Here is a 27,759-nt window from a genome sequence, read left to right as displayed (position 1 = left end):
TGTCCACAAAGAACCAACTTTTATATTTGAAAGCCAAGGTAAGATGTGAATTTTTAATTTCACTCCCCCAAAGCCATTGAAAACATCAGTAGAAAAGGAGAACAACTGATGAAAAAGTACTAACTGAACATTTTTACACTGAGAATGTTGCTTATAGTTGAAACTTTTTTTACAACAAAAAGGCAAAACAATAGACTAATGTCAGGCTGCCAGAAAACGTTGATAAGTCACATTGTATTGACTTAGGCACCCCTCAAAATTCCCCAGTACTGCAGCAGCAAAGGTGTGGGGGGGGGCACCTAAAGTAGTGCCAGGTGAGGTGCCTTTTATACAACTCTACACCACAGGGATTAGAACAGGGTCACCTCTTTAAATGTCTTAAATTGAAAACAGTGAAAATGGTCAAAGATCGTCCCCAAGAGTTGTGCATATCCTAAGCAGTTGAATCTCTACAGCATTTTGTGAGGCAGTGCAAGGTGTGAAGCAAAAGGATGTCATCCTACCTTCTCTTGTAAGTGATTGCTGCTTCGAGACAGGCAGGCGACGCAGTCTGTGCTTACTGATTTGGACCAGCCCTTTTGGAGAGATTCTTTTCACTGTCTGCATCTTTGGAGGCGTTCTCCTCCTGAGAAAGTAGCGACTTTTTATGCTATCCTGCGGTAGTGAACTGCTTTTCTTATCTGTTGGGGAGCTGCATTGGGACAAAATAGTACAATGACTACAACCTTTCCTCCCACCACTCAGCTTCAGAAAGACACATATTACAGATATGATGCAACACTTGAATACAATTGCACTTTTGGTGAAAGAGCACAGAATAGTTTTGTAATTAAATCAGGCAGAACCCACACATGCCCCCACTTGAACAATTTCTGCAATATAATTAGTATGCCTGTATATACAGAGAAAGAAACCAGATGGTTTCATGTTTTAAGAATGCCTATAATACTAGTAACACCAATTACACCATCACAGTATGACGTAGCCCAGGTAGAAATAAGGCATTCGTCAGTATTCTTTACAAAATTATTGCTGGACTTAGTATGAGCAAGGGCCAGGCATGCTCCTGTATAAAGACTATCTAGGTAACTATCTGTATTGAGCCTTAACATCTCAGTACAAATTAGCTATGGAAGGGAGTGGGCCGGCCATGTTTGTAGAATCTCTATAATAACCCTAATATCAGTTGCAAATTAAGGCACGACCTTGTTCAGACACAACTCAGACACGTCTGCATGGCTGTGCTTGGTCGTGAACCCGACATGTCCTTGCTTGAAAAATCTCTATATCACCAGTACCAGTCACATATAGCAAGATAACGCAGCCCAGACATCATGGTGACATCATTTGACAACCTTTGTAGAAAAACGTGTATAGGTTCTTCAGAGGATGCTGGACAACAAGATATTTAATTAGTATCATAAGAAACCATTCGGAGATCACTTCCTTTTGCAAAAATGAAACTAGTGCTGAAGTCTGAATAGGGGAGCAAATGAACTGCACACAAGTTCCCATCAACTACGTACTGCCTCATTTTCTGGCACCAAAATACTATGACTACACATAAAAAGTAGTAAAATATGTTGTTTATACAAATGTTTTTAATTGTGAGAAACTTGAAGCATCTGCACTTTGGAGAGGAGAGGTGTTAGTTGAGGGGAAGGACAGTCCCTTTAATGCCCACTACTCACACGTCATTGCATGCACTGGGTAACCATGCAACGAGGCAATACACTTTTCTTCTAAACATCTCCATTACCACGACAGGTAAAGCACCACAAAGCAGATACAGTCCACATACTGGCCACTTAATACCACAACATTACTGTTGTAATGTGTTGTTCAATTAACCCAATATATGTAACATAGTTCTTTTCCTAAGTTAGGTACACTATTATTATTATTCTAATAATCTTATTTCCTATTTACTAAATCTGTGTAATCTACAGTGTAATTATACTAGTGAATTGGTGCATTCCAACCATTCCTATAGAATGTTGACGAATGGTACAATCTGGAGTGCACCTTAGAATGTTGGATGAGGAGAGTTGGTGGAAGCTTGAGAGAGAGGGTGATAAGCAGTGAACTGTGAAGGTGTAATGCAAGGAGTTTACCAATAAACCTACGTTAATCATCTGGGCTACTGACTCTGATTACAACAATTACACATCCACAGCATCTAGAATGAAGAGAGACGACACGTGGAGACTGTGGGAAATGGGCTTGTTGCAGCTGGTCTGTCAGGGACCATGAGGTGGGGACTTTCAGGTCAGACTATTTCTTCTGCAGCAGGGCAGTCAGGATCAACACAAAAAGGGAGCTTATCAGTGCACCTTTGCGTAGCAACGCTTGGTGATCGCTCTTTGCTTCTCGCTCCTGTGGGTGGGTGTCACTCAGCTCTGTGTACCAGCACCTTTGTTGGTTTCCTCCCCTTCTTATTTCCCTCGTGTGTAGGTTCCTTGTTAGTTACATGCGTTGTTGTTGTGACTTTTTCTTTGGTGTTTTCCTAGCTCCCCTCCTCAGTTGCAGTACCTCAGATCTCTGTAGTGTCTTGCCTGTACTCTGGGGTGTTTCGAGGCCCATTAAAGCATACCATTGCCCGTAGGTTGTTGATTCATTGCCTCATACTCACCTGATAAACATCAGTGTGCATTGCTTTGTTTCCTCAAACCCTAAACCCCTCGTTTCAGCTTGTGTCTGTGTGCTGCCATCTACTTACCAGATGAGGCGAAGCTCTGCACAGCCAACCAACACTGGCCCCTCTCTGTCCCTCTTCCCAAACTTCAGCACCGGAGAGCTGCCACTCCTTTACAGGCATGGTTACTGGATGACCACGACCATCAATGGGCCCAGTCTGTAGTTTCATTAGTCTGGCAGTGAGGTACCCAGAAGAAGAGGATATCTGTTTTGGATTAGTTTAATTGTGAAAAGTAAATAAATTCGGAAATCAAATGCAGTTGGATACAAACAGTATCGTGGAGAGAAGGGGGAACAGAGAAAACCATATGCTGATGACTCTCAGGTGAAAGATTTTTTACTATTCTCTTTCCCTCTCATCCCTCTAACATCTTCATTCTGCGCTGACATCCACCAAGCATCTTTTCTTTCTCCTGATATTCCATATGTCTCCTAGATCTCTCACTTCCAATTATGTAATTTTATAGAATTTCCTCACTTCTCTACTGCACTACAGCGTTAACTCATCAAGGGCCTTCCCTCACCCCTCTCCAGTCAACTTGACCCTGTTGCATCGATCTACTTTTTGAAATGTCCTTACGTCTCTCATACTGAACTTCAGTGTGTCTTCCTCTCCTGGCTCGCTTGGCCCATTCGTCTACCGTTCTGATTTCAGTATCCTGTGTTTAAATCGTCTGGACTGATCCATACTTACTTGATAAACAACTATTTGGCATGCACTCTGTGCGCTATTGATGCACAACAAAATGCCCCTTCTTGTTTGGAATGGGCAGAAGTCTCAATGATTTTAAGTCAGAAGAAATGCGCTTCTTTTCGGTAAAGCCTTAGCTTCACACTTGAAATAGTTTTAGACTGGGCTTCCATATCTTGCTATCATGTGACAGATCAATATGAATTCAGTAGTCAATTTAAGTCCGCAATGCTATAAACGCCCGTGTGTATGTGGCATCTGTGTAGCTCTCCATAGCAAAAAGGCATCAAAGCAACGTGCATTGTGGAAGGCAAAGATCCAGCTAAGGAGTGAATGGAGAGAGCTGGGTTCTTGGGACCGTTACTGAATTGCAAGGTGCAATCTTCACAAGGCTCGGCTTTGATGTGGTTCTCAGAAACCTTCCTTCAGAAGAGCAAGGCCATGAAGCGGGAGACCCAGCACGTTGTGCTTGCACTTCAAGATGAAATGCAATCATTTGAAATGCACAATGCTTGCACCCGGAAATTAAATATATATGGAAGCCTCTGTGTACTTAGTGTTAGCTTCCACTCCTGTAGAAATGTCTCCTGCTGGTTAGATATATTGTCTCAAAGCCCTCTATTGGATTTGGATAAACTAGTACATGTCCCACAGCCTCCTCCTATCCCTATACAGGAGGCGTAGAGGTTAAGGTTCACATTTCTGGTAGCAGCCACGGTATCACAGAAGGTTTAAGCTTTCTCTAGAGTAGAGCCAAGTCTTGAGAAACGTAGGAACTTGGTGGTGGGATATGATTACTGTGGCAGCTCTGGATTTCACAACATAAAAAGCATCCATACGATCACATGAAAAGGCACCTCAGGAGGCAACTGTGTCACTAGATGGTATGAATGTTATACTCCTTCCTGGTATTGCCTTGCTTCAGTCCCTCGAGATGCTCCTTCAGCACCATCATATACTCATATTTATAGCTTTCGAAATATCACTGTCAAGCAACCTCGCACTAGCATGTATGGCTCCAAATGTAAACACAGGTTACAGACGGCTGTTCCCTGGAAAGCAGTTCCACAGAGTACCGGAACAAACAAGACACAAACGCAGAAATATTCAAGGTGCTGGTCCTTTCGACTGGACCAGTTATCATATTAGAATATCAGGTTTGTAACAGTAGATCAAAGCCCTGAACTTCAGTCTTGCAAAAACTGGAGTGGAGATGTAGAATAGGAATGTGATCTTCAGGCTGGTCACCACTGACCGGGAGGGGACAGAATGTAGACTGGACTTGTACAAACAGGACTGAGTACAAACAGGACCGAGTAGAAAATGCTAGGGCATGAGGAGATCCCAGAAGTGAAGGGCACTATGGGTCAGAAGAACAAATGCAAAGAGATACAACACAATGAGCCACAGCGTAGTTAATGCTAATAAAGCCCCAAACCAGGTCAAACATGCAAGAAAAGGAAAGTCATGGAAGCAAAAATGACAAATCGGATTTGATCCTATCCAGAGAATGATCCCACGTGATGGTAGTATAGAGAACACATAACCAATGGAGGGACACAGACTAACACCCAGAAAACATCAACATCTTGAGTAACCAGTCTGCGCTCCACACTGCTGTCACATACACAAGAGTGAACAATGAAAGGGCCCTTCCCAGAGCAGAGTAACAAGACAGAAGACACCAGCGAGCTACCGTAGTATCCTTGTAAGCGTGAGAGAGCTCTGCCTACTCATACCAGTGTAGTACTCGTAAATGAGAATAAAGATCAGTGCAAGTGTCCTCAAAGTACTCTACAACACAGCTGATGGACTTGTCAGCATGCAAGCGCAAAACAGGTGCAGAGATACCTTAAAGACACAGACGTCACAAAGGGGACTATTAGGATCTGGAATACAGCAAATATCTGAAGGTCAATTTTCCCCACCACCGTCTCTCAACATTGGCTTTTCATGAAGGAACAATTCTTTACTTTGTCGAATTGCCACCCAACTCAGGCCAGAGCCCGGGCGAGCAGCAAGAAGGAGGTGAAGGTTTACAACGTTTGAGAAGCTAAAGCAGTAGGGGCCAGATGTACAACAGGATTTTGCAAATGGAAAACCCTAAAATTCGAAAAACATTTTTCTGACTTGTAAAATGGTTTTTGCGACCAATACCGAATCGCAGTTTGGAAGGGGCATGAAAGGAGCACTCCTTACGAACTACCATTATGAGTGCATATGAAATGTCTCAATGGTCTGCAACTGCAATTCCGATCACACCATTCATCAGTTATCAACTGCTCAAAAGAGGTGATAACTGATTCACAAAGGGGACCCTTTGGAATCCCCTCCCCTTTGGGAATTGTGTTTCCAGCAACAAGTGGTGTTTGAAGTGGCCCAGTAGTCCTGTTTTCACAAACAGAAAATGCATGCTTTTTTAAAATGGCACCAGTTACTTTATGGAACTCGGGCAGCTTTACATTTTTTTTAATGTAAAAGTTCCTGTTTGGGAATCCAAACACATAGTGGGTAGTCTGCTGTCCATTACAGGCTACCATGCTTGTGATTGTAGGCAATCGGAGGGGATCATATATATTCATTAGGCATATCAGTGTGCGACACCATGATAGGTAATTTGCACAAAGTCAATGCAGAATTTGTAATCAATTTTTGTTAACTTTCACACGTCAGGCCCTAAAAGTAATCAGTGTCTGCAAAGACGAGTGGGACTTTCAGACCATTCGAATATTGGTGAAATATTCTTAATATTTCGATGTATTTTGCATTCAAACGTTTGCATTTCACAGGGTACTTTCTGAGACAATCCCAATATCAGATGGGTCCTGTCGTCAAACTGTCCACCAAAACCTGGCCTGTAACGCTGATCTAGAATAGTTATACTGTTTGTTCAGTAGGAGTGCATCTGCTTAAGCAATTTGTCAGACAGTGTTTGCCAGTTGAACCAGACTGACAGCAATACTGCTGGTCAAATATTCAGCATGCACAGGGAAGTCCATCTTTTAAAGCGACTTGCAAGACATGCTTCCTCTATTCTGCATTCTCAGTTATCTTAATTTTCCATTCTTTTATATGTCTGTTTCATAATATTACTGCATCTTATCTTTGTAAAGTTCTTTGAAAAGACAGATAACTTGTGCTGAAGAATGCCTACATGGCGATTTTAATAAATAAGGCTGAAATGGTACGTTTGGGAGTTGTATTGTGCACTTAAAGACATATCCCAGAATTCCAGTTTCTTTGAACATTCTTTCTCTTTATGATCCATATTCAACAAGGTAGACCACCGGGCACCATTCGGCAGCCGGGGCGCTGCCCTAGGGGAAGCGAGGTGAAAGACGCAAACTTATGAGTCTTGAGGAGGGGCTTTGAACAACTTCCTCTCCTCCCTATCTTACAGGAGTTCATGTATCACTCCTCTGTGGTCGAGGTGCCAGTCTGGGCCCACACTGGCGTTTGCAGGGACTGAGAGTGAGATCCCCCTTATAGGTTTTGTAGCTCTATAAAAGGTACACGGTTGGAAAGTTCACAATGCATTAGGTGTGTTAGGTTCAGTACAGATCTTTTCTAGGGTATTGTTAATTACTGTTTGGAAGCAAATATACAGCGAGGTGAAAAAGAAGCAGAACTAATATGTTTTTCTCCATCTCTAACAGAGCAAAGAAATCCTGAGACATGAGCCGGTGTCACGGGGAAATGCAACAAAGACAAAACTAAAATACTCTTATTTGGGAAATATAACCTGTTAGTCCCTAATATCTGGTGGCCTATTCCACGCGTCCCCTCCGCCCCCCATCCGGTAGTGGTGGCCAGAAACGTAAGAGTTAAATTTGATAATGTTCGTCTTTTCAACCACAAGTATTGTCAATGGCTGGAACATGCTTCTCTCTGATCAAATCTTTAAACAAATTCCTCAGCTTTCTCCCCTCGGCCGCCAGGAAAACAGTGGTCATTGCGTTTATAACATCACGGCTGGACCTACTGTAACAGCCTCTACTTAGGAGTTTCCAAACAGCTTCTCCACAGGTTACACGTTGTTCAGTTCTCAGCAGCTGGGCTAATTCTGAGACATCCCAGGAACAGTTCCACATCTAGAGCGCTAACAGAATTGCACTGGCTGCCTATCCACAAGAGAGTTTGTTTCAAAACACTGTTTTTTTTTTGTTTTTAGGTATTTTCATGCTACGGACCCAAAATACCTATCTAATCATTTTCCTAATATAGGCCTATGAGAACTCTCAGATCATCAACGCTAATCTGTTGACTTCCCCCACCTTGAGATTGAAATCAATCGGAGGTAAATCCTTTGCCATTTTAGGTCTAAGGCCTTGAACCAACTTTCGGGACCTCTTCGACTTATAATTAATGAAGTCAGTTTTAAGAAGAGCCTTAAAACGTGGTTGTTTTCTGCTCCAGATGATATGTGTCATGGTCTAATCTAACCCGCCTCTTCATTTCATCCTCCCTCATCGGTCTATGTAAACAAGATCTGCGAGTAAGTTTAGTGCCAGGATCCTCGATACGCTTTGCAAGTCCCGGTTTTATGGAGGTGTTCTCTCTGGCAAAGTCAGCCAGGTCCTTAACATTTTGTAAAGAGCAAGATAGCATCATTCACAAGGACTCCTGCCTTTTCTTGCTTATTTTCAGGAAACCCTTTGTTGTAATTTCACACTGAACAAGATCGGAACTTGCTAAACAAGGATAACTTGTGAAAGAGATATTTCCATCATATGCGATCTTTTATCTGATTCAGAAACACAGCAGACTAATCAGTATGGCTGACAAAGCTCTTCTACAAATGGAAATAAACTCACAAAGTCTGGCAAAAGGTATCCCTGGGCCAAGGTAGGATCTGAACCAGGAATGTTGTACTTTTTAAATGGGAGGGAGAGAATGAGGACACACGAGCAAGGGAAAATGTAATTGTAGGAAAGTGCCCCTTTTGGCATGGTTAAGCTCCCACATTTTGCCCAATATTGAAGACTTAACTGAGAGTGTGCTGTGATCCTGCTAACCAGGCTCCAGCACCAGTGTTCTTTCCCAAAACTGTACCATTCTTTCCACAAATGCCACACCCCTGGCACACAGCTAAGTCCCTTGTAAACAGTATCAGTGGTACCAAGGACTCTGTGGCCAGGGAGGGTCCCTAAGCGCTGCTGCACGTATTGTGCCACCCTACAGGGCCCCTCAACAAACACATGCACACTGCCATTGCAGCTTGTGTGTGTTGGTGGGGAGAAAAAGGTAAAGTCGGCATGGCATCCCTCTGAGGGTGCCATATCCACAAACCACTGCCTGTGGCATAGGTAATTCACCCCTCTAGAAGGCCATACAGCCCTAAGGCAAGGTGTACTATACGACAGGTGAGGGCATAGCTGCATGAACAATATGCCCCTATAGTGTCTAAGTAAATTCTTAGACATTCTAAGTGCAGTGTGGCCATATTGATTACTTGGGCTGGGAGTTTGCCATCACAAACTCCACAGCTCCATGATGGTTTCACTGAAGTCTGGGCAGTTTGATATGAAACTTCTCAGCACAATACATCCACGCCAATGCCAATGATGGATGTATTGTAAAATGCACATAGAGGGCATCTCAGAGATGCCACTTGTATTTTACCCAAACCTTTAGTGCAGGGGTGACCAGTTTGTGCCAGCCTGCTACTAACAGACAAGTTTCTGACCTCATGGAGTGAGAGCCTTTGTGCTCTCTGGGTTCAGAAACAAAGCCTGCTCTGGGTGGAGGTGCTTTGCACCTCCCCCTGCAGGGGCTGTAACACTTGGCGGTCAGCCTCAAAGGCTTAAGCCTCTTGCTACGGTACCCCAGGGCACTCCAGCTAGTGGAGATGCCTGCCCCCTGGACCAGGCCCCCGCTTTTTGCAGCAGGTCCAACGGGAAAATGAATTAAAACAGGGAGGAGTGACCACTGCAGCTAGGACCACCCCTAAAGTGGCCAGAGCTGAAGTGACCGCCCCCTCCTTGCAGAATCCACCATCTTGTTTTGGAAGGTAGGGACCAATAGGGTTAGGACTGTGCTCTCCCCCACAGGGAGTGGGCACCAGAAGGGTGTAGTCACCCTCTGGGACAGTAGCCACTGGCTCCTGCCCCCTGGCCCCTATAACACCCCTAAATCTAGTATCTGACCCCCACTCACCAGATCCCCGGCAACCTCAAGAAAGAAGGACTGCTAATCCAACCCCAGCAATGAAAACTCCAGACAACAACTGATTCGGCCCCAGCCTTACTTGCCTGTCTGCAGCTTCAAGACTCCTGTTCCAAAAAGGCGACACATCCTGTAGGACCAGCGACCTCCACAAACCCCCAGAGGACTCCCTGTCCAGCAGAGGTCCAAGAACTTCAGAGGACAGAGGCCTTGTCCAGAAGAAACCTTAAAAAAGGACTCCACAACTGTCCCAGATCTGCAGGCTATATCCACTCTGCGCTCAAGTACAAGTGGCCCACTGGCCCAGAGAAGGTCCCCAGGTGATTCTGACCTCGAGTCCATCCTGGATTGACCCCTCCTGGCCAATACAACGACGTCTGCATCCTGAATCCAGATAAACCCCTGATCGCGACCAGATCCAACAAAGTTTTCCTATGCCCACAGTTACCCCTGCATACGCAACCCCGTGGCCTTGGGGAATCCGACTGACGACCCAGGAACGTCCAGCACATGCCTCTCCTTCCTGCCCAGCCTTTGGTTTTCTGGAACTGACCCTCTGGACCCCGCCTGCAGCATCTTTGTGACCCCCGGGGTTCCCTCATTGACAAGCATTGGGCACCCGACGCTGTGTTTGGACACTGCACCCAGCCACCCCTGTGCTGCTGAGAGTGTGTGTTTGGTGCTGACCTAAACCCCCCAGGCCTTAGTCCTGAACCGCAAGTACTTACCAGTAATCTATTTTTTACCAAGTCCCCCCAGTCCTCATAGGATTCCACTGAAAACCCAAAGCCAGCTTTTGATCTCTGCACCCAGTCGGCCCTGTGTTGCTGGTGGTGCACTTTTGTGGTCAACTTGAACTTTTACCTGTGGACATCCTAACCCATGAAGACTGGAATCTTAAGTTGTGTACTTTCATGTTAAATGTATTAACACTTTTCCCCCCAGGATTGTATTGACTCCTATGAAAAACTGAACTGTCAACTTTTAAAACTGAAAAGTGTTACTTACCTGTAAACCACTTTATCTGCAAAACCGAAACAAAGTATATTTGATACATATGTTTGATACTTACATACAACTGTGCATGCCTGCAACAAAGATCTTTAGTTCTAGTAATAAAATAACAATATATATATTTGCTATATAAAAGCAATTGGCCTGGAGTTAGTCATTGAGTGTGTGACTCATTTCTTGACTGCGTGAGCATTTGTTGTACAGTAATGACATATTACTATTGCATACATATTGAATGAGCTCGCAAAATGTGAAATGCAATTGGTAGTCTACTGCAAATGTAAGAAAACTTAAAATATATTACCAGAAAGGAAACTAGCCTGGAGAATCTGATGACAGTCATGGTCACAAAGTATAAAGCCCACTAAATATTAGAGACGGTACTCTATGAACTGTGTTATATTAAATGCAAATACATGCCTGTCCGACAATAACATACCTAGTAAAGCTTTTCCTACGGATGATTTTAGTGCGACTTTTCACTTTGTATCCAGGATGTGTAGAATCACCAAATGATTTGGTAAAGCTATGAGCAGCTGACTTCTCTGGCACATGCAGAACAGATCCACCACGCCCACGTTGACCTTCCGCTTGCCATCTGAACTTTGATTTGGATGGTATGGAGGACTGCACAGCAGTGGCTGCTTTCCACTTGTACTTGTTCCCAGATGCCCCACTTTTTGGAGGTGTAGTGGTTTTCTTTGACTTAGTGTTTGCATCGCCTTTCGGTGACACCCTTGGTATAAGTGTCTTCTGAGCACCAACGGGTGCCTTTTTGGTACTGTCTGGAGTTTTTGGACTTGTTGATTTTCTTACTGTCCGGGTGCTCCTCACAGAGGTCGCCACCCAGGTGTATTTAGTTTTCCTACATTTTAATACCTTTCCGGAGGGTGTGGGGGTAACACTTCTCTGGGGACTAAAAATCTTATGAGTTGTTACTAGTCTCCTTTTCAGGGTGTTAGTGGTAGCAGGAGCAGTAATCAGAGTGGGGCTGGTGAGATCTCCACAGCTTCCCGCTCTTTGTGGTGACAGAATCAGAGTGGCTGGTTTCTTTACAGGAGGTGTCCAACCCAGCTCCTGTGCAGGTGAAGGGTTTTGTTGCTTGTTCGTTAAAGCCAAAGCACTTTCGCTGCAAGTTCTGTTTAGTTCAGAAGTCCACTTGGTTGCATTGTTCCCCGACCTTGTGGCCTTTACAAATGAAGTTGAAGAGGTGCTTCTCTCTGACTGCTGTTTCAGACGAGTTTGTTTCCTTTGGCCTTCCCCTTCAACCAGACTCAGTCGTTTCGACAAAAGCACAGATCTGGGAGTAGGCTTTCCTTGATCTTCTCTGGCAACAGTTAAACTCCTGGTCACAACAGTTCGAGAAACCGGGGTCCCTGGCTTTCCTTGACCTTCACTGTCAGCAGTTTGGGTCCTGGTCACAACAGTTCGAGAAATAGGGGTCCCTTGGTTTTTTTGTTCTTCTCTGATAGCAGTTTGGGTCCTGGTCACAACGGTTCGAGAAACAGGAGTCCCTGGGTTCGCCGTGGAGAGAACTTTCTGTGCTGTATGTACAGCAGTTGCTGGTTTATTAAAAGCAGCATTAGCCCAACCAGTCTGGTTTTTTTCGGAGCCTGATTCCTTATTCACGGTCAAAGTCTCAGACCACTTAGGAAAGGTCATCTTTGAGCCAGGCTTCTGACCAAGGTCTTGACTACTTAAGGCGCTGGAGGAAGCACTGGGCACATTCACGCGTCCTGGAGGATTGACAGTTACTTGAGGTTTATTCACTAAAGAGTACTTTTTCCTCCAGGCATTCCTTGGATGACGTGAATACTGCTGCTGATGCTGCTGAGACTGCATTAACATCTGCTGCTGGTGTTGTAGTTGCAGATTAAACTGAGATGGTTTTTGCTGCAGGTTTTGTTGTTGATCTACCTGCTGCTTCTGTTCTGCTGGTTTTGGCTGTTGTGGCAGCTTCTGCTGCAGCACTTGCCGCTCCTGTGGCAGTGCTTTCTGTTGCTGGACCTTTAGCTGTTGTGGTGGCTTGTGCGGCTGTAGTGCCTGTGGCTGCTGGGACTGTTGCTGTTGCAGTGTATTCTGCTGCTGGAGTTGAGGCTGTTGTGGCAGCTTGTGCTGCTGGCATTGTGGTTGCTGGTGCTGTTGCTGGTATTCTCTCTGAGATGGCCCTGCATGTGACATTCCCTGTGACTTGTATGTAGACAGTGCTGGGTTCCTCCACGTGTGTGTTGTAGATGGCAAATGGGCAGGGGCATTACCATGAACATTCTTGTGCTTGTTTATAAGACCTAAAGTACAAAAGACAAAACACGTTGATTAATTGTTCTTAGTACATGACAACTAATCAATCATTGTTGCTGAAATGAAGTAAATCCTAATGCAAGTATGGTTAGACGAATTAAAAGTTAGAATATCCTCACTGAAACTAGAAACTGTGTCGAACCTGACCGTGGTCTGCAAATGGTTATTTAACAAAACAACCAACTCACAGAATTATTAAAATAGTGCATATAAACAAAAGGCAACATGTGCCAATCTACCATGTAAAGAAGGCTGCGTGCGGTACACATTATATCTATGGGCAAATCTTGGGGGAACGGAGCTGGATTCAAAAGCTTAGGGGAACATGGCTAGCTAACAATATCTGCCTTGTATATTACTTGTGTCTACAGTGCCATGCTGCCCCTTGGGTGAAGGTGCATTATGGGATAAAGTACCGTCTGCAGTCACATGGAGTTTTGGGACCAAATGGAGGAATGAGGCAGAGCTCTTTTCTAACATCACAGACCTCTGCCTTGACTTTCAATATCTTTGTAACATGCAGCAGAAGGTATTTTATTCCGTATAAGACAGAGTCATGTCATCATCCATCCTCCAAAAAGATTTAGGGCCTGATTTAGATATTTGCAGACGAGTTACTCAGTCACAATGGTGACGGATATCCTGTCCGTCGAAATATAAATCCCATTATATCTAATGGGATTTAGATTTCGGTGGGCGGGATGTCCATCACATTGTGACAGAGTAACTCGCCTGCCAATATCTAAATCAGCCTCTAAATCCCTGATCTCTAGCTCCTGTTTATTAACAACGTGCTTGAAATTATGTACAATAAGTGTGCAATCTGTAATGCAAAATTAGACGTCAGTTTATTGTACGATGATGGAAAAAACAGATATGCGACATTATGTGTGGTAACATGCAGAGAAATCCATGCTTTCCTTTACTGACCTACAGCTGTACTAAAGTAAGCATTTTGCCATAAATGGCTTTTTTCTAGTGATTGTTCATCTTAGGGGAATATTTAAAAAGAGTGGCAAAGACTAGTTCTCAATTTCACTATTTAAACTGTGGTTCTAATTATGCACTGTGATCTGCCGTTCACCCTCTGTTGGTTCTGAGAGCAGACAATGTGACGTCAAAACTCAACTCTTATAAATTATTACAGTTGAACGGCATCATTTTCTTATTACAGGTAAGAAAGTGATATCACAACTACAGGGAGTGCAGAATTATTAGGCAAATGAGTATTTTGACCACATCATCCTCTTTATGCATGTTGTCTTACTCCAAGCTGTATAGGCTCGAAAGCCTACTACCAATTAAGCATATTAGGTGATGTGCATCTCTGTAATGAGAAGGGGTGTGGTCTAATGACATCAACACCCTATATCAGGTGTGCATAATTATTAGGCAACTTCCTTTCCTTTGGCAAAATGGGTCAAAAGAAGGACTTGACAGGCTCAGAAAAGTCAAAAATAGTGAGATATCTTGCAGAGGGATGCAGCACTCTTAAAATTGCAAAGCTTCTGAAGCGTGATCATCGAACAATCAAGCGTTTCATTCAAAATAGTCAACAGGGTCACAAGAAGCGTGTGGAAAAACCAAGGCGCAAAATAACTGCCCATGAACTGAGAAAAGTCAAGCGTGCAGCTGCCACGATGCCACTTGCCACCAGTTTGGCCATATTTCAGAGCTGCAACATCACTGGAGTGCCCAAAAGCACAAGGTGTGCAATACTCAGAGACATGGCCAAGGTAAGAAAGGCTGAAAGACGACCACCACTGAACAAGACACACAAGCTGAACGTCAAGACTGGGCCAAGAAATATCTCAAGACTGATTTTTCTAAGGTTTTATGGACTGATGAAATGAGAGTGAGTCTTGATGGGCCAGATGGATGGGCCCATGGCTGGATTGGTAAAGGGCAGAGAGCTCCAGTCCGACTCAGACGCCAGCAAGGTGGAGGTGGAGTACTGGTTTGGGCTGGTATCATCAAAGATGAGCTTGTGGGGCCTTTTCGGGTTGAGGATGGGGTCAAGCTCAACTCCCAGTCCTACTGCCAGTTCCTGGAAGACACCTTCTTCAAGCAGTGGTACAGGAAGAAGTCTGCATCCTTCAAGAAAAACATGATTTTCATGCAGGACAATGCTCCATCACACGCGTCCAAGTACTCCACAGCGTGGCTGGCAAGAAAGGGTATAAAAGAAGGAAATCTAATGACCTGGCCTCCTTGTTCACCTGATCTGAACCCCATTGAGAACCTGTGGTCCATCATCAAATGTGAGATTTACAAGGAGGGAAAACAGTACACCTCTCTGAACAGTGTCTGGGAGGCTGTGGTTGCTGCTGCACGCAATGTTGATGGTGAACAGATCAAAACACTGACAGAATCCATGGATGGCAGGCTTTTGAGTGTCCTTGCAAAGAAAGGTGGCTATATTGGTCACTGATTTTTTTTTGTTTTGTTTTTGAATGTCAGAAATGTATATTTGTGAATGTTGAAATGTTATATTGGTTTCACTGGTAATTATAAATAATTGAAATGGGTATATATTTTTTTTTGTTAAGTTGCCTAATAATTATGCACAGTAATAGTCACCTGCACACACAGATATCCCCCTAACATAGCTAAAACTAAAAACAAACTAAAAACTACTTCAAAAAATATTCAGCTTTGATATTAATGAGTTTTTTGGGTTCATTGAGAACATGGTTGTTGTTCAATAACAAAATTAATCCTCAAAAATACAACTTGCCTAATAATTCTGCACTCCCTGTAGACTGCATTAAGAAAATCAGAGACGATATTTTATACAGGGACTGCAGGCTTTCATGTATTGTAAGATGTATCAATAAAATAATTTGTAGCCAATAAATATCGTTGCCAGCAGATCCTTGTGCAAACAATACACATGGGGGTCTGGTTGCTAGTATATCTAGCAGACAATCACATATATTAACTTTTTATGAATGACATATACCGTTAGCATTCAAGCAGTGACAATATATCAATATATCAATTGCTGGGAGTGAGGAATTGGGTTATTAGTTGAGAAGGGTGGAAGCCCCACTCAGATATTAAACACAATCCTTGCCAAGGTAAACCACAAAAGTCACTAAATACACCTGTGCTTAACCCTCTGATAGCTTGGCACAAAAGCAGCACTCAAACAGTAGGGAAGCAAAAGCAAAACACAAGAAAAATCCCAAACCAAGGCAGAAAAATATAGCAAACTTTAATAAATAAAATGACTCCACAACAACAAAAATCCAATGAGTAGAACTGTAATTATGAATTTTTAGTTTCCAGTAAAAATAGCATCACAAAGCACCAATTGCAGTCATCTAATCTTGCTGGACAGCACCAAAGTCACTAGTTCAGGCCAAACATGATTGGGCACGGGTTGGATACAGGGACCAGGGTCATCCCATTAAAGATTTTACCTTCTTTTAGTGGAAATCCATGCGGGGAACTGCAGTGAAGCTTCACATTGGTGGTCGGCACAATGAGACAGTTATCAGTACGAGGAGCAGGTCAGTCATCAGACAGTCGTTGTTTCGAGTGAAGAGTTGGTCATCACTGGACAGTAGCTATAGGTGATGAATCACCGAGCTGACGCGAGGAGCAGGACGAAGCTGGAGATTAACATTGTCAGGTGTTGCAGATGGCTGTCGGGTGACACAAGGAGTCCATTTGCAGTGGAGAAGAACCCAAAAACATCTGGAGCTCAGGGCTTGTGGTTTTAAAACAGCAGGAAGGGGGAGTACACTCTGATGAAACCAAGGGTCCAGGACCGAGGGGGCACCTCTTGGAGACCAGGACTCACCCAAAGGCCAGCAGAAAGGTTTAGGCAGGTCCAGTTGGTGTTGGGTAGGAAGGCAGTTGCAGGGAGGCCTCTGGAAGCGTGTTGTGTTCCTGTAGCTTAAACAAGGGGTTAGCCAACTGACTCTTGGAGTGACGTCTATGGAGCCTAGGTTCAAGGCAAGAAGGTCACTCTTTCTTCTTCCACTGCAGGGCAGTCCTACTACTGAATCTTCCACAGGTCTAGGAGTTTTCTGATGATAGATTATTAAGGTGCCACTTTTATCCACCAGTACCAGCTTGTGGGGGTTGCCCCCTTTGTCTTATCTTTCCCCTTTCCTGGGTCTGGCTCCAAACTGTTTAGGTTAACAAAGGGCAGGATCATCTAAGTGTGAACTTCAGTTGTCAATGGCAGGCTGGGGGGGGGGGGGGGGGGGGGGGAAGCGATGGACAAACCCTGAGGCTACCCCTTGGAGCTCAGGAAGCCCCCACCCCCAGGACATCCTACTCAGAACAGATACACTGTGCCATTTACTCAAGGCCTTTTTGTCCACGTATCTGGAAGGAATACACAAAACACTACAGGAGAGCCATTCACAGACACTGGTAGGAAGGAACATTTGATTTAGACAAAGAATTGTCAACTTTCTAAAAGTGGCATTTTTAGAAAGTTAACTTAAAATCAGACTTACCATTGAAGAGTGGTTTCAATTACAATTGAAATGAGTGGAGACAACATTTCTCCATTTGGTCACAAACTGAAGTTATCACTTATTAAGTGTAATAAAGTAACCCAGCTTTAGTCTATGGAAGAGGAAGCCTTAAGAGAGTGAATAATGACTTTAGACTTTCTTCACTATCAGGGCACGTACAGCGTAATCATATGTCCTACTTTTTCATTATCATGCATTGTGCCCTAGGAGTGGTTAAAGCCTACCAAAGGGGTTACTTTTAAGAATTAAATAGGAAGGTTTAGGTGTAGCAAAAGGTTTATTATGCCAGGTCGAAACAGCAGATTAAAACTGTACAACAGGCTGCAGTGGCAGGCCTGAGACATGTTTTACAGTGCTACTTTAGTTGGTGGCACAAGGAGCTCACAAGCAGCATTTAATATACAAGCCCTGGGTACATTTACATACTAGGGACTTACAGGTAAATTAAAAGTGCCAATCAAGTGCAGGCCAGTTTTACCATGTTTTCAAGGGAGAGCACAAGCACTTTACCACTGAACAGCAGGAGGAGTCCTAAAAGACAACAAAAACGGGTTCAGCAAAAGAAGGCAAAAATCTGGAATGACCTTACACAGAGGGCCTGGTCCAACACCGAGCTCTAATTATTCATGGTTTGTTCTTGAATTTCAGTTGTAACTGTGTTACAGTTTTTGTGGAGAGGTTTTTCTAAGAAGGTGTCAATTTCTAGCTTGAATTTCTAGTAGGCATCTACAAAAGCTTTTGAGACCAATAGGAGAATTTTGGAGAAGGTGAAAATCTTGTTTCCCAATTGCTTAAACGTTTTCCTTAAGCACATGCAAATTCGAGGGTGTTCACACCTCTTTGGGATTTACCATCCGTATTGCAGGTTCTGTAAGGTCATCCTTTAAAACCACTGGAGTCTGAAGACATTAAATTCAGAACTACAAAAGTTATCTTTTTTAGTGACCATCATATCAGCTAAGACAACTGGAGAGCTAGGAGCATTATTGTTATTATTATTATTATATTCGTCTTTAACGTCTATTTTAGATGATAAAGTGAACTTAAAGCCGAATCATCAGATTTCTGCAAAAAGTGCGTTTTGCCAAAAATAGGCTCAAGAAATAATTTTCCCTGTGTCTTTCCTCTCTTCTTCCAGTCGTGGTAAAGAGATTACATTTTCTGGATATTAAGAGATCTCTGGGTATCTATCTAAAGAGATCCTCCTCCCTTTGGAAATCTGAGTTTCTGTTTTTCACTTTTAGGGCTTCAGGTCAAGGAAAGAGGTTTCTCTATGGTTTCTCTATGACAATGATGGATTAGGTCTACTATCGTTTTGGCTTGATGTCCCCTTCTGGATTTTCCATCATCCATCTGCACAGGAAGTGGCAGCACTGTATTTCTGATCATCCATCTGAAAAGGAAGTAACATCATTGTTTTTGCATCAAATCCATCTTTAAAAGAAGAAGCGGAGCAAAAGGCTTTATTTTCCATCCTCTATCTGCACAGAAATTGATATCACTGGACTGCTCATAGGCCATCTGCGTAGAAAGTGGCATCAGTGCATTTCCAATCCATCTGAAAGAGAAGTGGCATCACTGCATTTCCCATCATCTGTCTGCAAAGGAAGTGATGTCACGGGTTTCCTGCCAACCATCCTTCAAAGAAGAAGCCAAGCAACACAGCTTAATTTCCCATCATACATCTACATAGTACGTAACATCACTGAATTTCCAATCATCCATCTACACAGGAAGATACATCACTGGATTTCCCATTTTCATTTGCACAGGAAGGGGCTCTACTGGTTTCCACCGATCGCTATCCTTAAAAGAAGAAGCCAAGTAAAAGGACTCAATTTACCATCAATCATCTGCACAGGAAGTGGCATTACTACCTGCCTTCCCAATAATTCAATCAACTAAACCATTCCCATCTTCCAAACGTCCCCAGCCAAGGGAAGACAGCTAAGGACAGACACAGACAAGGGTATTACCTGTTTGGGCATGTTGAGGGCAGACACAGACAAGGGTATTACTTGTTTGGACCTGTTAAGGGCGGGCACAGTCAAGGACTGCTAAGGGCACACACATATAAGGGCCTCTTAGGACCAGGAAGGGCTTTGAACCAGAACTTTAGTTCCACTGAAACTTTCAAAGAAAAATAGACACATAGCATTCACGCTGCACATAAGCCCAACTTTGTACGCATTACGCATATACTACCAAATGCCCTCAAACTACAGAACTCATATTTCAACTCATTGCCCTTAATGTTTGATTGTCTGCTTGCACTGCCCTCTTTATTGAAGCAGAGAATATGTGTGCACACGAACAGCAGATGATCTCTACTCACCTAACTCCTGGAACTGACCAAAGCCTGTCCCCTACCTCTTAACAGCCCACAAGCAATCCAATACCTATACTGGCTTCCCCAGATCAATGAAGGCAGAATGCTTTGTCAGTCCCACACTCTCTGTTTCCAATAGCTGGCAATGACCTCTTTACAGGAAGCAAGAAACAAATGTAGAGACATCCTTATTGCTAAGCAATAGACCCAACACATACATTTTTTTACCCCAGTCCTTCTTCTGACAAACCTGTGCAGGGCTTTCATAGCTTGCTCTTAGCAACCATCGAACTTCAGTCACAAGCAATGCTCCTTTCAACATGCTGCTAGCCAGTCCTCCCAGCTGCTGGGACTGTTGCAGTTTATTCTGTTGCTGGAGTTGAGGCTGCTGCTGGCGTTGTTGTTGCTGGTAATCTCTCTGAGCCTGTCCCCTACCTAGTAACAGCCCACAAGCAATCCAACACCTATATTGGCTTCCCCAGATCAATGAAAGCAGAAAACGTGGTCAGTCCAACACTCCTCTCTGTTTCCAATAGCCAACAATGAATCCCCTACAGGAAGCAGGGAACAAATGTACAGAGCTCCTTATTGCTGCACAATAGGCCGGACCCATGTACATTTTACCCCAGTCCTTTTTCTGACAAACCTGTGCATGCCTTTCATGGCTTGCTCTTAGCAACCATCGAACTTCAGTCACAATCAATGCTGCTCTCAATGTGCTGCCAGCCAGTCCTCCTCTTTATTTCCACATTCACATACTTTGGATGAGAGTGCTTCCCTACCCCAAAAGCCCCTCTGCCTCTTTCCAAACTTAATTTTCTATCTAGTAGCCCTGCAATAATACCTCTCTAGGGTATTTTCCTTCCCACTGGCAACCAACTCTCACGCACCACAGGGCAAATCACACTTGTTCTATCTTCCCATGTCATAAACTAGTGACCTATTCTACCAGTCACCCAGTCCTCCTCTACCTTAATCTGTCTCAGAAAAGGTAGCACTATATAAAACAACTTGGTTTATCACAGACCATAGCTCCACTTGTCTTCTCTGCTTCAATTTTGTGTAAGTCACATAGACTGAACTCCAACCCAGTGACAGACCTTTACCTAACACTCTACTCTGATCACGCCACCTTTAAACATAAACTCATTCCTCTCACTGACATGATGGATTCAGTGCCCTTAAATACACCATCTGTACTTCCCATGCACTCATCCCCAAAACCATAGCACTCAAACAGATGTAACAATCATCCTTGAACATGCATCCTCCGTTGCTCTGCCATATTTTACTGCTCCTCACCACAGTCCTAAAGAAATGTCTCCTGTGACGCTGATCACCAAGCCTCCCGTAAACAAGTGCTGAACACATTCACGCCCACCCTCAAGTCCCATAGTCATCCATAACACTCCAATATCTCCTCATCCTATTTTATCAAACCACTATTTTTTCTCTCACTGTAGGAAACTTTACGTCCAACACACTCAAGCTGAACATTTCAACCAAGGTTTGCACAGAGGAGGTACATGTGTGTGACACTGCATTTTAATAAAGCGATGCAGGGGACAAAAATTATCATATATAAATCGTCCAATGTCCTTGTTGACACTTTTTTGATATTGATATCCTTGGGTTGGCCAAATGAGGTCATTTTGAAAGCCTGTAACTGGGGCCAAAACACATCAACATATCTTACACAAAGCTCACCTCAAAACGGCAACACAGTCAGAAAGCTAGCTACGGGGTGGATTACAAATTTAAGATGGATTTGATGGCAGTAGGTCATTTATATATTAATTTTAAACAGCTGGAACCAGGATGAACTTTTGGAATACTGGTAGCTAATCCATTCATAATATACACAATGACTATGTATATTGTGGTGTATATATTGTGTGCCTTCATGTAATTATGTTGTAAAATATGTTTCATATGATTTGCACGTTAGTATGTCTTATTTGTAAAGAGTGGGAATTTGTATTGCCATGAATTATTTAAACATATATCAATATAAAATCGAAAATAATGCTTGTCAGAAGATACACAAGAGGAGTTGAAGTCGTTTCATTTTTTTGACGTTTGTGTTAAAAAAACTGGATACCATATATAAGGGGATGTAATTTATAGATGGGGCAATTATGAATTAATCTTCTACTGGCCAGTCACCCCCTTTAGGATTATGTAAATTGTTTAATCTTTCCCCTAACAAGTTTTTTGCTTTGTAATATGCGATGCAGGAAGAGGCATTAAAATAGTTTGATTAATTCAGGATGCATGGTACTTTGCAAGGCTGCATACCCTCACATTTAAAAGGCCACTCTGACGGTGCTGCTCCTCTGCTAAGGGCCAGGAAGAAGGGCTCTTGTTTGGCCCCAGTTAATACTTTTGTAACCTTGTGTAGAAAAGTGCCCCTTTTTTTAACATGGTCACCCTCACTTTTTGCCTGATATATGATGCAATTTCGACTGAAAGTGCTCTGGGTTCCTGCTAACCAAGGCCCCAGTGCTAGATCTCTTTCCCTGACACTGTACGATTGTTCCACAATATCTTTGCCCCCCCTGTAAGTCCCTAGTAAATGACACCCATGGTACCTAGGGCATGCGTACCAAAAAGGGTCCCCAAGAGCTGCAGCATGTATTGTGCCTCCCTCAGGGACCCCTCACCTAGGACATGCAGACTGCCATTCCAGGCTGAGTGTCTTGGTGCAGCTAAAAGTAAAAATATGACATAGCACACAGCCTGTGTGCCAAGTCCCTTAACACTGCGAGCAATATATGTAAGTCAGCCCTACAGCAGGCTTTCCAGCCCTAAGGCAGGGTGCATTATATTGCATGTGAGGACATATCTGCAAAAGCAGATATGCCCCTGCAACGTCTTTGTTGAGTCTTAGAAATAGTGAGTAAACAGGGAAGCCATTTTAAGTACATGTGCTGGACACTGGTCATTACGAGTTCCCCAGCTACATGATGGCTTCACTGGAACTCGGGATGCTTGTATCAAACATCTTGTATTAATAAGCCCACACTGATGGATGCCAGTGAAAGATTTATTAATACATGCACTCAGAGCGTACCTCAGAGGTGTCCCCTGAAACCCTACAACTACTCGTGTGCAGACTGACTAGTTTGAGCCAGCTTGCCACCATGAGACAAAAGTCTGACCTCGTAGGGGGAGGTCCTTTGCTCTCAGGCATTCGACCACAAAGCCTGCTCTGAGAGATGTGTTATACACTCCACCCAAAAGGATGACCTGCAAATTTGCACTCCAAGGCAGGGGCTTCAAAGAGGCCCTCTGCCCTTTGTATGCAGGTCTAGCTTCCCTCACAAGGGAGATGCCAACCCCCCTGCCTCAGGGCCCATTTGGCACCTGGACAGGTGGGAAATTTAGTATTCAGGGAGGTGTGTCCACCCATCCGATCAGCCCCACCCCTATGGTGCGCTGCCTGAAGTAGATACAACTTAAAAAAATCTCCCATCTTGGTGTTGGCAGATTTAGGAACTCCAAAAAAGGGTTATGCCCACTTTCCACACGAAGTGGTCATATAGGGGTTGTAGTGACCCCAGGGCTAGGTAGCTATTGGCTACTACCCTACACTCCCCAAAAGGCCCCTAAATGCAGTATTTGGGGGAGCCATGGCACACCAGGAAATCAGATTCCTGCTGACCTATGAAGAAGGACACTAAAGAGCCATGAGAGCAAAGGAAGAAGTACCTGACCTGGACCCAGCCCTGCCGGCCTGTTTGCTGCTCCTGTCGAATTGCGCCAAAGTCATCTCGTCCTGCAGCTGCTGTTCCCCCCAAGGTTGCGAGGACTGCCGGCCTTCTAAAAAGAACCAGGAAATCCAATGGAGCAATAGAGCTGCTTCCTTGCATCTGCAGGCACTCCAAGACAACCTGTGAGGACTCCGGACCACCAAAAACCCGATGCCTCGAAGCACCACTGCACGTGCCGCTCAGATCGAGTCGAAGTGGACCAACAATGCCAGCATGGTTCCCCAGCCCTCCAGAGATGAAGACCACCCCAGACTTAAACCACTGACTACCCTCTGACGACACCTGCAGCCTCAGCATGCAGTCCCCCTCAACTGCGAGTGCCCCGGTGGAGAAAACCTGATGCCTCAGAACACCTGTTGCCCCTGACCCACGGAGAAGCGGACTGAAGGTGTCCCCCCATCCTATGACATCCCAAGATTGGAACTCCATTATTGGTTCCTCTAACTGAATCCCTACTCCTCACCTGCAGCATCTTTCCGACGGACCGATCCCTATGCAGTAACATTGGGCACCCGAAGCCATATTACACCTCTGGACCTGGCTGCCCATATGCCACCCGGTATGTGCCCTGTTCCTGCGGTCCTGACCAATGCCCAGTACTTACCTAAAGTCCAGGAGATTGGCCTCGTAAGATGCTGTACTATACCTGATTTGCAGCTTTCAGAAATTGCACTAAGTGCCGGCTTTTCAAAACTCTAAGATTTTTTGTACAAAACGTACTTACCTGAACTAACCTATTCTGGTGCTAAAAGATATAAAAAGATACTTGCTATTTTTGTAAATTTGTGTGGATCTCCTTTTTGAGTCGTGTGTCTCATTTATTAACTGTGTGTATTTGTAAGTGTCTCACACTCCTCTGTGTTAAGGCTAAGGCTGTTCGCCAACCCTACTTCTTAATAGAGCACATTGGGATTTCCACACAAGGTGCAGGCTACTATTTCTCTTGTGCTATCCAAACAATTATGCCAATGGCCTCTACCATGGATCATCTCTATCTATGAAAAAACTAAAACGTATAAAGAACTCAGCTGCCAGGCTACTATTACATGTAAAGCCACAAGCCCACATCTCCCCTGCCTTGAGAGCACTACACTGGTTACCCGTTGCCAGAAGATCCACCTTCAAGCTGCTTTGTACCACTTACAAAGCTATACATGGAACAGGACTGCTTTTCATCAGAAACAAAATAGCCAAATACAACCAACAAAGAAACCGTTGCTCAAGATTTGCATCCCGCCTTAGAACACCACCATATAAGAAAAAGACAATAGGTGGTACATCCTTCTCCGTTCAAGCAGCCAAACTATGGATTCATTACCCCCAAATAGAAGAGCCACTGATAACTATCTTGCCTTCAGAAACTACTCAAGAGTTGGCTCTTTCCTTCATAACTACCATATTCAAACAGCAATGGACTGCATATGCCTGTGTTGATAAATATTTATAATCTGATTATGTGTATATTCTAGATATATAGTTATTTAAGAAAAATGTATTGTTACCTTTTCATAATAATAAATTATACATATAATCTTTAAGACTGTTTAACAAATGCATATTTACTCATGTATATTATTCTATGCTTAACATGTTCATAGGTCATTGCATAGCTCCTAGTTGTTATATTAGATACTTATGAATCCCTGCTTCTCTTTTTATATCACAATGATCAAATGTTTTATTATCATAAGCATTTCGCTATTCAAAAATTGAGGAAAGATAAATGAATGTTAGAAAAGTACACTTTTAAATTAACTTCAAATATTACAAATCTTGAAAGTCTGTGTTTATACAATACTACTGTTCTTCTCATATTATTATACCCATTAATATATTCCTTGCACATACATTCCCTTACTATGTATTTACATATCTATTACTCTCGTCCTACTGTACTAGAGAAAAATTCAATAAAATCGATAAATAAAATTGTAATTATAAATAATAAAATTACATAAAAAAATATGCATAAAAGAAATACAAAAATATATGTATAAATATAATAATAAATACAAATAATATAAATGTACTCTCTTATAAGCTTTTCTCTTTCTATGTCTCTATAAATCTATCCTCCATCCCTACTCTGACTCATCCCAAACCTGTTTTACTACTTTCATCTCCAAAATAATGCTGCCTAAGCTCTTCCCTCCTCTACTGCATGTAGCTCACCCCAAACCTCAGTTTACTACCATGATCTCCCAAACAAACCTACTAAATTCTCCTCATTTATCTCACATTTGACTCATCCAAAACCTCTCCTGCTACTATGATCTCCCTAACCCTTTCCACAGACTCGTCCATCCTCCATCTCTCCTTTACTCATTCCAAGCCTCATCCTATTACTATAAACTCCCAATTAACACTTCTGGATTTTTCCCTCCTCTAGCCCTCCATTACTCTAGTCAATCCAACTAACAAACTCATATATTCTCTGCTCAAATTAACTCATAATAATACTAATACTGTACTTATATTTCCCTATACTAATCCATCACTAGTTTCTCTTGGGTTCCGGAGTAGCGTGCTACTCGCTGAAAAGCGATTTGACGCGTTGTCAGGGGTAGTAACCGCTATATAAATACAATTACAATACAATACTAAGCAAGCCATCTTTACTGGTAAGGAAACCCCTTGACACTCTGCACAATATATGTCATTTTGATATATCATATAAAGAGCCAGCTTCCTACACCTTGGAGTCCGGCTTGACTCAGAACTCTGTCCCACTTCCAAGATCCCTTCAGTAGTGCTCACCTTCCTTTTCAACCCATGCTAGAACCCTCCTTACTGCCTTCTACATGCTCCACATTAAAGAACTTGGCATCTTAACTCTTACACCGCAGTGCTGCCTGTTGAGTAATTTCAAACGCCCCAAGGGCCGAAAAATGACCTATAAATTTGGAAAGCTAGCTATGGTACTTCCACGACATAGAGTCGCCATTACATGGATGTCACAGCTAGCCCGAACAATAGGGAGATGGCGCAGAAATGTAGCAGAGTGGTCCCTGAACGAGGAAACTTATATCAGGCTGAAGAGATGGGACAATAGACTCCAGGAGGCTCTGACCACATGGAGAGCTCTGTGTGATAAATTGTTGGGTCCTGCGCAAGAGACGACTACACACTCAGAATATAGCGACAACTCTGTCCATTCTTCAGGGTCGGGCATGGGGAAACCGGGAGGGGGAGCCACCTATCTCCAGCAAAAAGCAGATGTGAATAAATCCTGAAGAGAGCAACTTATTATTCTAGATGTTTGAGAAATGGGGCTCATTGTGTATCTCAGATTAATAATGAACTTATGACTCGTGGATGCCTTTGGTAACCAATGCCCAATTGTATATGTGATGACTGCTTTGTTGATTTGTTAATAAAACAATAAACAAAGTAAAAAAACAAAAATCTTGCCACCTTTAAGGTGCTTTGCCCTGCCCATTGCTCTATCGAAGGTGAGCCTAAAGGCTCATTCTTAAACACACTCAAGCCTATAGCCCTAGCAGAATTCTTATAGGTTATTCAACCTTTCTTCTTTCAATACCTAAATTCCATTTTCTTGTCTCCCTGCATTTGTACACCTCTAAATATTCTTGGGTGTTTTCAGCAGGCTGCTACATGTGCTCTCTCTTATTTTCTCACCTTCAGAGCCATGAAGCTGGTTGCTCTCAATTAATTCAACAAATATGTATAAGCAGGATATACCCAAATGTGTGAGAGGTGTCAACATTACAAATTAACTTCCCCCCCTCCATCCACCCATAATTCTCAAAACACCTCGAAGCACCCTGCCTTCACCAGAATGATGAGCTACCTCTGCACACACAGGAGGTAGCCTTTCATCACTGGCACATGATTGAGACTGTTTTGACCCATTTCCAACATTCTCAATATGGGACAACAAAACCAACTCTTCCCTACACATATCCTTACATTCTCCACTGTATTCAATACTTCCTAGAGTGAGTGGTGGGAACATTAGTTTATTTGTCCCCAAAATCAAACTTATGAGTAGTAGTTATCAGATCAAAAATATTACTGAACAATTGCCAATCACTAAATATTTCCTGAACCGAAGCAACGAGAAGATGAGGCCAATACGCCCCTTGAGATATGTGTTAGGCAAGAAACCTTTAGCAGCCCAGTGCACCAAAGGTATCTCTTCTAATGGAGGAAGCACAGGCCACTTTATTTCCTAATAACATCCTGAGATCCCAGATGGATCCTATAATTTGATGGAGCAGGTAAACAGACTTTGAGCAATATCAGGCATCATGCTGTACACTTCAATCTGAG

General features: G+C 43.3%; 1 protein-coding gene across 2 annotated transcripts in view; it reads right to left on the bottom strand.

Annotated features, from left to right (window-relative positions):
* Window positions 1–27,759, bottom strand: part of ZC3H3 (zinc finger CCCH-type containing 3) — a 1,347,955-nt gene that overhangs the window by 1,304,677 nt on the left and 15,519 nt on the right. For both annotated transcript variants that reach the window (XM_069220898.1, XM_069220897.1), the window contains exons 2-3: window positions 11,007–12,855; window positions 504–691 (exon numbers count right to left, since the gene is read on the bottom strand). In XM_069220898.1, the coding sequence (XP_069076999.1) occupies window positions 504–691; window positions 11,007–12,748 (1,930 nt within the window). In that variant the 5' untranslated portion in view covers window positions 12,749–12,855. The remainder of the gene's footprint in view (window positions 1–503; window positions 692–11,006; window positions 12,856–27,759) is intronic.

Source organism: Pleurodeles waltl, chromosome 2_2 (assembly GCF_031143425.1).
Source record: "Pleurodeles waltl isolate 20211129_DDA chromosome 2_2, aPleWal1.hap1.20221129, whole genome shotgun sequence".
Taxonomy (NCBI): Eukaryota; Metazoa; Chordata; class Amphibia; order Caudata; family Salamandridae; genus Pleurodeles; species Pleurodeles waltl.
This window is presented reverse-complemented; position numbering and strand designations above follow the sequence as displayed.